Source organism: Furipterus horrens, unplaced genomic scaffold (genome assembly GCF_987537825.1).
Source record: "Furipterus horrens unplaced genomic scaffold, mFurHor1.1.pri manual_scaffold_2, whole genome shotgun sequence".
Taxonomy (NCBI): domain Eukaryota; kingdom Metazoa; phylum Chordata; class Mammalia; order Chiroptera; family Furipteridae; genus Furipterus; species Furipterus horrens.
In genome coordinates, this window is record NW_028327172.1 from 196,431,659 (window position 1) to 196,443,978 (window position 12,320).

General features: G+C 38.4%; 1 protein-coding gene across 1 annotated transcript in view; it reads left to right on the forward strand.

Moving 5' to 3' along the window:
* Positions 1–12,320, forward strand: part of ARAP2 (ArfGAP with RhoGAP domain, ankyrin repeat and PH domain 2) — a 145,361-nt gene that overhangs the window by 42,667 nt on the left and 90,374 nt on the right. Inside the window, exons 9-10 of the mRNA XM_090266994.1 lie at positions 8,625–8,740; positions 11,620–11,819. Coding sequence (XP_090123120.1) covers positions 8,625–8,740; positions 11,620–11,819 — 316 coding nt within the window. The remainder of the gene's footprint in view (positions 1–8,624; positions 8,741–11,619; positions 11,820–12,320) is intronic.

A 12,320-nucleotide genomic window follows, 5' to 3' on the forward strand; every position in this document is an offset into this window, starting at 1 on the left:
CATTTGCCAAGTCAGCATAAAAGAATGTGTTTGAAAAAAATAATTTGAAACTGTTATATGCCTTAAGTTCCTTTAACTCTGTTATGTCTGGACATTTACTCTAATTTTATAGATTATTACTAATCTTTTCTAAAGCTTTTTCTCTACTTCCAATAGGTGTCCCTAAGATTCCATGTCAAGCATCCCTACAAATATATTCTTAGTAATTCTTTACTTTTTTTGACCTGTCCTTTTTACTGAATCAAAAACTTACATGTATTTTCTAAGTTAAAATAACTGTTAGAAAAGACATTTTAAAAATTTCTGCCTTATTTTTGAAATTTCTTCTCTCTTTTTTAAATCCTTACCCAAGAATATGTTTGCTGATTTTGGAGAAAGGGGAAGGGAGAGAGAGGAGAGAGAGTGAGAAACATCAATATGAGAGAGAAACACTGATTGGTTGCCTTTCATATGCACCCTGACCCGGGACCTAAACCTGCAACCCCGGTATGTGCTTTGACTGGGGGTCAAACCCGAAGCCTTTTGGTGTACCAGATGATTCTTCAACCAACCGAGCCATCTGGCCAGGGCAAATTTCTTCTAAGAGAAGTAGCATAAATATAGCAAGGGGAGTGGGTTGCCAGGCTACACATTCTTCTTGTACATTTCACCGACAGGTCTAAACTCTGTGGAATTAGCATGGACTTCTCTTTTTCTCAGTTGATCAGTTCCAACATTTACTTTTTCCATCTCTTTCTTTCCCCTTCCTTCCTTCATTAGCAGATTGTAGGAACTGAAACTTGAAGTAGCTCCTGGCTGAGTTAAGAGAAATGCCTTAGGCAATGTTAGTTTGTTTTTGTTTTTTTCCAGATAGGCTGTAAAAAGTAGAAAAGCACCATAAAGAGATAAATCAAAACATTTGTTAGAAAGCAGAGCAGAAACTGACACTAAAATTCTTTTTTTTTTCTAAATTTATTTTTAATTATAGTTCACATACACTATTATGTTAATTTCAGGTATGCAACGTAGTGGTTCCACATTTATATACCTCGCTCTAATCACTATAAGAAGTCTAGTAACCATACGATATTACTGACTATAGACCCGCTCCTCTACATCATATCCTCGTGGTCGTTTTTATAACTGGGAGGTTTGTGCCTCCTAATCCCCTTCTCCTTTTCCACCTATTTTCTTATTTCCTCCCCTCTGGCAGCTATCAGTTTGTTCTCTGAATCTATGAGTTTGTTTCTGTTTTGTTTGTTTTGTTTTTTAGATTCCACATATACGTAAAATCATATGATATTTATTGTTCTCTCACCCTGGCTGGTTTGGCTCAGTGGATTGAGCGTCGGCCTGCGAGCTAAGTGTCGCTGGTTCGATCTTCCAGTCAGGGCACATCAGAGAAGGAAAACTCTGACTCCAAAAAACCTCCGCTGCCTTGCGGCATACCTCTTCAGGGGAAAGGCTAAGGGAGTAAACCCCGACAGAAAATCCGGAGCCGGAGTCCCTAAGGCGGTTTGACGTTGTAGTCAACACCGGCAACTCCTGCGGCGCACCTGAAGCCAAGCTGTATTGACTCCGTCTTTCCCTTGGACCCTTCAGCTGCGAAGAGAGGGGGGTCTGCTGCATGGGCAACAGCAGACCCTCCATATCACCCTGCCCAGGCTCTGTAGCTTCAGCTTCACTGGAGAGGACACTCCAGCGCCATCGCAAGATGTCGATTCAACACGGGAGGAGACAGATACTGTGTCACTCCCGAGTCGGACTGCACAACCATTCTCGGCGGTGCAGATAGACTCTTAAGAAGCTACACCATCGTCTCTCGAGACGGACGGCTGCCGACTATTGTTCTCTGTTTGACTTACTCCACCTCTAGGTCAGTTCATGTTGTCACAAAACTGTGGTGATATCATCACAGGAATTAAATAGCAACCCTTTAAATATTTAGCACTATCTCACAACACTACCCTCAAAGTGTTTACTTTTCACAAATTTTACTCTATTTCTTGTCTTGGCTTATGTTTTAGGTGCCTGCAATGTAGTATAATTATTATAGTTTTTCTCCATTGTTACTTCAGCTTTCTATAAAATGAGTAGTGTAATTGAATTTATATAGGCTATACTACAGTTCGATCATTTTTGTATTTATTCATCTATTTAACAAATTTTTATTGGGTACGTTCTCATTTTGGGGCATTGCTCTAGGCACTAGAGGTACAGTGGTAACCCAAAATATCCCTCCTCTTTTCAGCTCTTCCCTTCCAATAGGGATAGTACATAATGATAAATAAATAAGATTTCTAGTAGCTTTTTGTAGTTTTCTCTTCCCTTTTGATTATTTTTTGGCAAGAATATTTATGACCTTTTTCTAAAGAATTATTTACATTTAAATGCTGTTGACTATGTGAATAGGTACCAGTTTCATTTTAACCTTAAAAGTGTTATGTATTTTATATTCCCAAATTAATGCTATAAATATTTACTTTATTCACTGCTGTGTTCTCAGGAGTTCCAGGCAAGTAGCTGACACTCAGTAAACATTTAGTAGAAGGAACTTGTTGAATTAGGGTCATTGACAGCTCTTTTCTTGAATAGAGAGTTTTATCTTTTTAAACATTTTACTTTTAAAATTATTTTCTTATCAATGAATTACCTTTGTATTTTCTTCACTTACTGGGATTTTGTCTTAGAATTCCTTTAAGCTCTTCATGTAATAATGATATTCGTCTTCATGTCACATTTTCTGCAACTGCTTGTCAGAGCTATTGCTTACTTTAAATTTTCAGTTAATTTTTGTTACATAGAATGTTTATGTAATTAAAATTTTTTGTATTACTTCAAAGCCAATGAATTTTCTGTATTCTGGAAAAATAATTATTTTTATAATTTATTCGTCGTCGTCGTCGGCAGCCGTCCGTCTCGAGAGACGATGGTGCAGCTTCTTAAGAGTCTATAATTTATTAATCTTGAAATAATGTGGATGTTACACAGAATTTAAGATATTGGGCTTTCTTTTCTACTTGTTATGATGTCTTGAAAACCAGCCTGCCCATCTTTTTCTGTTGAGCATTTTGGACTATCATGTTAATATTAGTGGAGTCATTGCAGCCGGATGTCTTGCTTGGTGGGTTTGTATATCTGTCTATTTAATGATAATTGTGGCATTGAGGTTTTAACTACATAAGTTTACTTGACTAAACATTCTCAAATCAGGGCATAACAAGAGAGAGACTCATTCCCCCTCACTCCCCCCAGCACAATGGTCCCTGGTGTCTGTCTGGTGTGGGACTGGAACTCGGATAGAATTTAAATAGACCTCATAGGGCTGTGGGTTGTGTGGTAGAGAAAGCAGCAGCAGGATGTAGCTGGGGGCCTCACATTCTCTGGGTCCTGTATCTGGCCAAGCTTCGCATCTGGTATTCCCCAGGATATCGGGTGCCAATGTCATACAATGCCACATCTGCTTCCAACAAATGTTTAGGCACGAAGTTCTAATATTTCTGGCACTGAAACTTGGCATTCAGCATTTCCCAAAATAGGTTTGAGATTTCAGCAAATTTGGGGTTAATAAACTCTCCTTTATTTGTTCTGTTTAGGAATCAAACTTTATTTTGCAGCTTTCACTATATAATTTTAAAATGTAGTTTCAACCAGATTTTGTTGCTTTAAATTTGTACAAATAACCCATTTCAGCATCTTGGTGAATACTCACCATTAATTCTAATCTGAATATTTAATATGGACTCATAGGTGTGAATACCTTCAGTCATTATAAATAAAAGGGAAAATTTTTATTTCAGATAAATTCTGGCTTTAGAACTCTCAAACTGAAATGATTGTCTAGTTGTATTAGACCCTCTGTTTTATATTCATCATTTTTATAACATTGCCGTATAAGATAGATATTGCTGTCTTTTCAGAAATGAGAAAGTTGAGGCCTAGATACACTAAATAACTTGCCACTAGCCATACAGCTTGTGGGTGGTTCAGCCAAGGTTGTGCCCCAGGTCTGACTCCGGGGCCTCTCGGTCGTCACACCTTTGCAATTGTCCACCCATGGCCATTGTCACAGCGGTGTGAGGGGTGGGGTTCATGCTTTCTGAGATCCCATGTTCTCTGACAGCAAATTAAATGTAAAATAGTGTTTACTCCAGAATCTGCTTTTCCCTTTATGCTTTCTGTAATAATATTCGAGCCATTTAGTTTTTATAGTGTTTTTGTTTTTTAATTTTTTTTAATTTTTTAATTTTCAGTCCAGTTTATAGCATTTTAAAGGTTGAAAGTTTGGCTTGTTTCTGACTTGTACCTCTTTTTCACATTCTGTTCACAGTTAGTCAGTAGTTCATTTTAAATTTTCTTGAAAATTTAACATTCACGTTACATCCCATTTTTTAAAATGTATGTATGCTTGTTATTTTTATACATGAATTTTCTTGTAATTAACTTTTTAATAGGTAATATGTTCAATTGGTTTCAAACTTAAAGAGGTAGAAAATAACAATTACTAAACAGCATGTTTAATGCATGAATTTAATGCTCCCCACAGTAATGCAATAGATACTACTGCTATCCCCGTTTTACAGATGAGTGAATGAAAGCAAGAGAGGTATCCTATCAAGCTGGTCTGGGTCTTGTCATTTGTCCAGTCAGGTGTCACTGCCGTTGGAAAGCTTCTCATGAACACAACCCAACTCTCTTTTCTGGGCCGAATTGGGTGCTTCCCTTATAGGCATCTGTGCACTTTTTTTGTTTTTGTTTTTTGTTTTGCTAGCTTATTACAGTTCTCTCTCATTCCTTCCTTAGACTGACTTCCCCAAGGCTGGTATCCTGTTTTATGCTTTGGGGTGGACCCAGACCTTAGCACAATGTCCGGCACTTGCTCAGTACTTCATCAACAGTTTGCCAGGACACATTTTCCCATTTTAAAAATGGGTATATCTGCTCTGCCTTCTTCACAAAATTATTCAGAAAATCAGATGAGAGTTCACAGCTGTTTGCCAACTTCAGGGCACTACACAAATCGATACTAAATTGATTATGGAGTGTTCTGTATGGGCTTAATGAAGACCGAGGCTTTCACAGCCTCCAGATATTAGTACAGGGTTGGCACCCAGGACACAAAGGATCTGGATGACATCCAGTGTGTCACTGAGTTCTGGCCAGCCTGTTTTTAGCCAGCAGTCTTAATGCTTTCAGATTATTTCTGTATGATCTGATCACTTCCTTGTTTTCCTTTTTGCTGTACAGAAGGTGGAGAAAAGTGTTTATATCCTGATATATAAATATTGCAGATTTCATACTGTCTGGGTTCCACAACTGGTTCTGCTCTCTAAATCAGTGTTTCTCAATATTGGCTTTACGTGAGACTCACTTAGAAGGTGGTTTTGCTTTGTTTTTTAACTGAAGATTTTAAGGCTCTGCTTTCTGATTCATGGAATCAGAATCTCAGGGTGGGAGGGACAGATCAACAGATAATTTCAATGAGCATCAACGAATGAGATACATTCTAAATATGTTCTAAATACTGTCTGAAATGATGGTGTATGTCACCACAAATATTTTTAATAAGGAACATAGTCGTTTCTTATTTAATAGCCCTCGAGAGCACTGACATTTATTTTGTTCCTATGCGGTACATTACACAGTCCATTTGCCCTGGTGAGTTCAGTGGATACTCAAATTACTCAAAACCGTAAGACCATAGCAAGCGGCTGACAAATGGGTTGCAGTTTTTTTTTTTTTTTTTCCAGGCTAAAAAGTCATCTTTTCCTTGCTCAAAAGAAGTTTGGGGCCTTGAGCTGACCCTCACTTATCTTGTTTTTAACAGAAATTTCAGTTTTGTAGACATTTTATGACTTGCTTGTAGAAATGAGGGCCATCTATTCAGACTGGAGCCTTGATGGGGCCCATCCGTTTCCATAAAGGTTGTCAGCGTGACCATCTGCTAGTCTGATGGTCTGAGGGTGTACTGTGCCCTTAGAAACACAGGCCAGCCCCCATTAGAGAAAGCAGCCCACAGTGATCTGTTATAGCTCCTGTCAGGACATGTAGTTTAATTCTTTTAATTCTAGAGTTATCACTGTATCAAGCTAAGCCATCAGAAACCTGTTTTAAAATACCCTATCTTGCTACTCCTACTTTATTTCCTCATTTATAAAAAGGACCTTTGGGGCTTTCTATACATCGCATCGCATCGGCAGCCGTCCGTCTCGAGAGACGATGGTGTAGCTTCTTAAGAGTCTATCTGCACCGCCGAGAATGGCTGTGCAGTCCGACTCGGGAGTGACACGGTATCTGTCTCCTCCCGTGTTGAATCGACATCTTGCGATGACGCTGGAGTGTCCTCTTCAGTGAAGCTGAAGCTACAGAGCCTGGGCAGGGTGATATGGAGGGTCTGCTGTTGCCCATGCAGCAGACCCCCCCTCTCTTCGCAGCTGAAGGGTCCAAGGGAAAGACGGAGTCAATACAGCTCGGCTTCAGGTGCGCCGCAGGAGTTGCCGGTGTTGACTACAACGTCAAACCGCCTTAAGGACTCCGGCTCCGGATTTTCTGTCGGGGTTTACTCCCTTAGTCTTTCCCCTGAAGGGGTATGCCGCAAGGCAGCGGAGGTTTTTTGGAGTGAGAGTTTTCCTTCTCTGATGTGCCCTGACTGGAAGATCGAACCAGCGACACTTAGCTCGCAGGCCGACGCTCAATCCACTGAGCCAAACCAGCCAGGCATAGGGCTTTCTATAACAGTTACATTATCCAGGAAGTCCATTGGTGTGGATAATTGAGGATTTGTTTTTAATTTAATTAGTAAGCATAGCACTGTACCAGTATGCTGAAACATTAAAATGGGGCAGGTTGGAAAAGTTTGATTCCCTTCTTCTATCCGTATAGATCCCATTAAGTACTAATTTTTGTTCAGTGGGCTTACTTTGCAAAGTGGGAGTTATACCACATTCTTCTAATTATTTTACAACACTTAGCATTTCTCTGTATCTTTTATATTATTGACTCTTAATTTTTGGCTTGTTTCTCCTAACAAAATGAGCAGTTTATTCTTTCATCAGGAAAAAAAAATTGATTTGTTTTATGAATAGTATTCTTATTCTAACTAAAAACTTGTACATTTAAAAAAATGAGATTTTTCTCCAATTTGTGGTGGAAACTCTAGATACCTTTACAAGTGGGGGAAGATCTGTTTTAACATTATTTTCTTTCACTTATTTTTATGTCAGAATGCCTTAGTATCAAAAACCTGAAGGACAGCTTCTTTCATAGATAGGGATTTACTTGTTTTAGCAAATCTCTTGGTGTAGGCGTGGAGAGCTGATGCCCTGAGGGAGCAAGGTTCTTTGCATTTTTTCACTCACTCAGGCATCCTTAGAGTGCAAGAATTGGTCCTCTGGCCTTTCATCACCCCGGTCCTGACATCCTGCAGTGGCTTCTGTGCCTCTAGACGCTATTCCCCAAGAAGATGCAAAGGCCAGGGGTGAACAGCTTTGTTTTTCCAAAGCTTTTCCCTCCACCCTTTCACCCCAATCAGGGATTATTTATATTTTAATGGCCAAAACTATGACATATGGCCCCTCCCTCTCACCTGCAAAGGAAAAGGGGAAAATAGTACTTTTTCTTTTAACTTGTATAGCAGGAGACGGAAGAGAAGGAGGCCTGGGAATTGTTCCTTTCACAGCGTCCTTAGTGAAGGCGGAGCCCTGTTTTTTGTAGTCTGCATTAGTATGGCTCCTTTTCCCAGTCGAAATTTAATTTAGGAATTCTGCATCTGTTCACATAGATAATTCATAATTTGAAGTACAGATTAATTGTATTTTTAACATGTTGACATTATTTATTTGATAAGTCAAATTCCCAAGCCCTTATGATCAGACAATATATTGCAACCTTTAATGCTTTTTAAAATGCAGACTGTATAGCTTTTTGAACAATTTCTAATTTTGACAAGACAAATCAAACAGCGTGGTTGTAGGTGTCGAACAAAAAGCACTTTTTATACCAAAATAGCAGTAGAGAAGCTTTTTCAGAATCTAAATGAAGAAAGAGGAATGTAATAAAATTTTGGAAATGAGATAAAATTGTGAAATAAGTAACACCTTTGTTGGAGAGTAAATGAGAAAAATTAGGTGGTAGAACAGAGAATAAAACAAAGGAAGAGCAGACTGATGGTTGGGTTTTGATCCTTTTCTACGATGAACAACTTCACTTTCTATGTGGCTTTATCTTTTTGAGCCTTGACCTCCCCGTCTTTTTATATAAATAGTAATTATAGCAACTGCATAGTGTAATTTGCTCCCCCACCTAGGAAGCTGCTGGGCGTAGGGTAATAAAGGTGAAAAAGTGCCCAACTTTTAAGGCCAGGCATCTGTAGCTCAAGATCTCTGTCTTATGCAACTTATGTTTCATGTGAAGAAACCCATACTTTAGTAATAGTCCAGCTGTCAGTCTTAGGATGGCACCTTGTCATCACGTATTGAAAGTGACTGCCTAAAATAAGAAAACTACCCAATGCGTTTTTCAAGGAATTGTTTAATTCCATAGATGTGTAGTAAAATGCAGTAGGATTTATTGGGTTTTAGAGAATATAATTGTATTTTTAAACTTATGTTTTTGTTTATCATTTTTTATATTTTTCTTTAAACTAGGATTTTAAGAGTGGACTTGGTATTACCATCATTCCTATGAATGTAGCAAATGTAAAGCAAGTCGATCGAACTGTGAAACAATCTTTTGAAATAATCACTCCCTATAGGAGTTTCAGGTAAGATATATTTATACATTTTCTGTTTTCACACTTACTTTAAGAAAGCATTGCGAAACTACTTTTACATTGCTAGTGGTGATTTTATTTCTTACAGGGCATTTAAAAAAATGATGTTTTTACTTTGCCATACCATTTACTTTCTTGGCCAGTATATGTAAATGCCTTGTAAAAATGACTTGGTTAATCAGAAAACCTGCAGAGATACTAATTTCATGCAATTTGAGTTGTTTCTTTTCTTAATACCTCTTTTTCTTAGTAGGCTTAGTGAGTATGTTAATTTTTTTAATCAAATATATGAAAACTTACCTCACATTTTGAAGGAATAAAATAAAAAGAATATTACCTTGTCTCGAAGCTGTGTTGTTATTACCTTCTTTTAGACTAATCAAATATAGTCCCTGCTTTAAGATCAATCTCTAGTTATAAATGCTTTGTAATGATTTCCTAAAAGGAACTTTAGCTTAAAATGATGCTGAATTTAACGGGTCTTCTAGCACTTATTGATAAAGTATTTTAGCACTTTGTTATATACCTTGTATTATGGTATTTTAGGAATTGTTCATTTTGACCATGAAACAGAAAACTTAATATGTGTTCTTAACAGGTGTTAGAATAAACTATAGCGACTCCGTAGCTTTAGTACACAGAAGAGGCCCAAGTCAGTATTTGTTGTGTTCAACCATGTTAATTCATTTGTCACAAATAATCAGCATACCACAGGGTGGTAGAAAGGCCAGAGGAAATTGTTAGAGGCCTTTAAGGACTAATTATTACTTAGCAATTTCAAAAATACTACCAAGTCTAGTACTCATCTGTCACAATATGTCTGCTGGCTCAGATTTTAACAAAAGATGACATAAAGAATAAGCTTTATTTTCACAAATGCAGATTTGTGCTTCAACTGAAAATGTAGGTGTTGGCTGACCTGTTTTTACTCAGAACACTTCTGACTCCAAATATGTGGGGTTTTCCTCCTGCCAACCTATTCCCCAGCTCTCTCGATGCCAACTATGGGTCCTACAATTCAGTTCTGTTCTGCCAAACCAGAGTGTGCGTCAGACCTGCAGGCTTACTGGCTCAGTCCCACGAGACTGTCCTCAGGATACCAGTTGCAAGTGTTAGGTCCCCAGGTTTCCCACACTTCTGTACACATTGGCTATTAATTGAGGTTCCCATAACCCTTTCTCCCCCAGGTTTGGTAAGTTACTAGCATTGTTCATAGAACTCAGGGAAACAGTTTAATTATTACTACCACTTTAATATAAAGGATGCAACTCAGGGAAGGCCATATGGGAGAGCTACATAGGGCATGGTACAAAGGACTAATGGTGTGGAGCTTTTATAAAGGCCTCTCTGCGTGTTCTGCCCTCCCAGCACCTCAATGTGTCCACCAACCTGGATGCTCTCTGAACCCTATCGTTAAGGGGTTTTTATCGAGGTTTCATTCCATAGGGATGATGGATTAAATCCTTGGCCATTGGTGATTCTCTCAACTGCCAGCCCTGAAAGTTCCAACTCTCCAATCACATCCTGCTTTTCCCGGTGTTTAGCTACCGTCTAGGCTCCCAGCCACAAGCAATCTCATTAGCATACAAAAGATACTTTTATCATTTCAGTGGTTTTATTTATTTATTGTTGTTCTAGTACACTTGTCCCAATTTTCCCTCCTTGCTCTCCCTTGCCCCGCCCACTCCTGCACCCACAGTCAGTCCCTGCCCTGTTCCTGTCCTCGGGTCCCTTATACCTGTTCCTTGACTAGATCCATCCCCTTCTTTCCCCCCTTCTCCCCATCCCCCTCTGGTCACTGTCATTCTGTGTTTTGTTTCCATGCCTCTGGTTCTGTTTTGCTTGCTTGTTTGTTTGATTCATCCGTTTCCTCTTATATTCAGTGGTTCTAGAGCTATGTCCCAGGAACCAGGGGCAGAGACTGAATATCGGTTTTCCCTTCCACCATGTTCGCTGTGACCATATCTATGTAGAAACAGAAACCACTAAGAAACCTATAAATATTATAGTGATGTTGGAACCATAAAGAACTTCAACAAATACCCATGTAGGCCACTCAATTTTCTTACAAATCGTTTAGAATATGTTAGTCATCTGTTATTTTCATTATATTTCAAAGCGTTTTCGTCTTCAGAACAGAGAATTTTAATGCAAAGCATTACTCTGTGGGTCATTGACCGAGTAGGAGCGGCACTGCAGTGCTTTTTCGGCCATGCTGTCGATACCCAGTACATGTTTCTTAAAGGAGCTTAAGGAACTGGTGTTTAATGTTTTAGTCCTTCACTCAGGCACCCAATAGACACTAAGAATTAGAATAAATCAAAACATGGCTAAAAATGAGTTAGAATTCTGTTGGAATAGCGATCACTTAAAACTTTCTGATTTCTCAGTTTCTTAAAGCCATCTGTGCATTCTTCTAATTAGAAAAAGAATCTATTTTTAATACTTTTGCGTGTTTTTGATAATTTAGTTTCAGACATCATGGTGTTCTTTCTTAGCAAAATAATCCTATAGTTCTGAAATCCTGCCCGTCTCCCATTGATTATTATATAACCACTGCTTAGGAAACATGAACTCTCATTTAAGCTTTTGACCTAACAAGGCAATTTTTATATCCTGGTTAGAAAAGTATGTATGTTAATTTTGCTTCCAGATATGTAAACAGAGTCATGAGCGCTGTGAAAAGTTAAAGGAAAAAATATAGATTTCTCAGTTAGATGATTTTTACAGAAAAAACTAACCAGCTGCTTGGAAGGCATACCTTTCAGCTGCTGTGTAATTTGCGACTGAAATGAATATGCAAACTGAACATAGTGCTTAATTGGCCTTTACAAGGGAGATCGATAATACAGAAATGTTAATTGTTTCAGTTTTATAGCCGAGTCTGTAAAGGAGAAACAAGAGTGGATTGAAGCTGTGCAGCAGTCGATAGCAGAAACTCTCTCTGATTATGAAGTAGCTGAGAAGATTTGGTTCAATGAGTCCAACAGGAGCTGTGCAGACTGTAAAGCCCCGGATCCTGACTGGGCATCCATCAATCTCTGTGTTGTCATCTGTAAGAAGTGTGCAGGTAATTAGCGATGTGTTTTGCTCATCAGTGTTTGGTGGCAGATTGGCACCGATGCTCTCTACTGTGGTATATGATGCGTCCCAGATAGTGGTTGTGGAAAATAAGAACACAGAAAGCTGATTATGTTTAAATCAATTTTAGAAATGTAATTCTAAACTTCTCTTATGCATGACTTAGATATAAAAATTGATTTTTAAGCATGTAATCTTTTTTTTTCCTTTGGTGTGCCTACTGGTCCATGTGTAGGTTTTAAAAAGACAGTGTTGACATTTTTAGATTATAGGTGGATGTGTTTCAGAATGCACCCTGAATATGCTTACTCTTTCTATGACTTGTCCTTTTTTCTTTTGTTATACTTTTAAGTCCTCTTCTCACATCAAGGTTGTTCTGAGCTCTAAACTTGGTACACTAGATGTGGGACCTGTTATAATGAAAATTTTTATACAGAAGCATTTTCCAAGGGTATTGAAGTTTATGAAAGTAACCAGAGCTATGATTGGT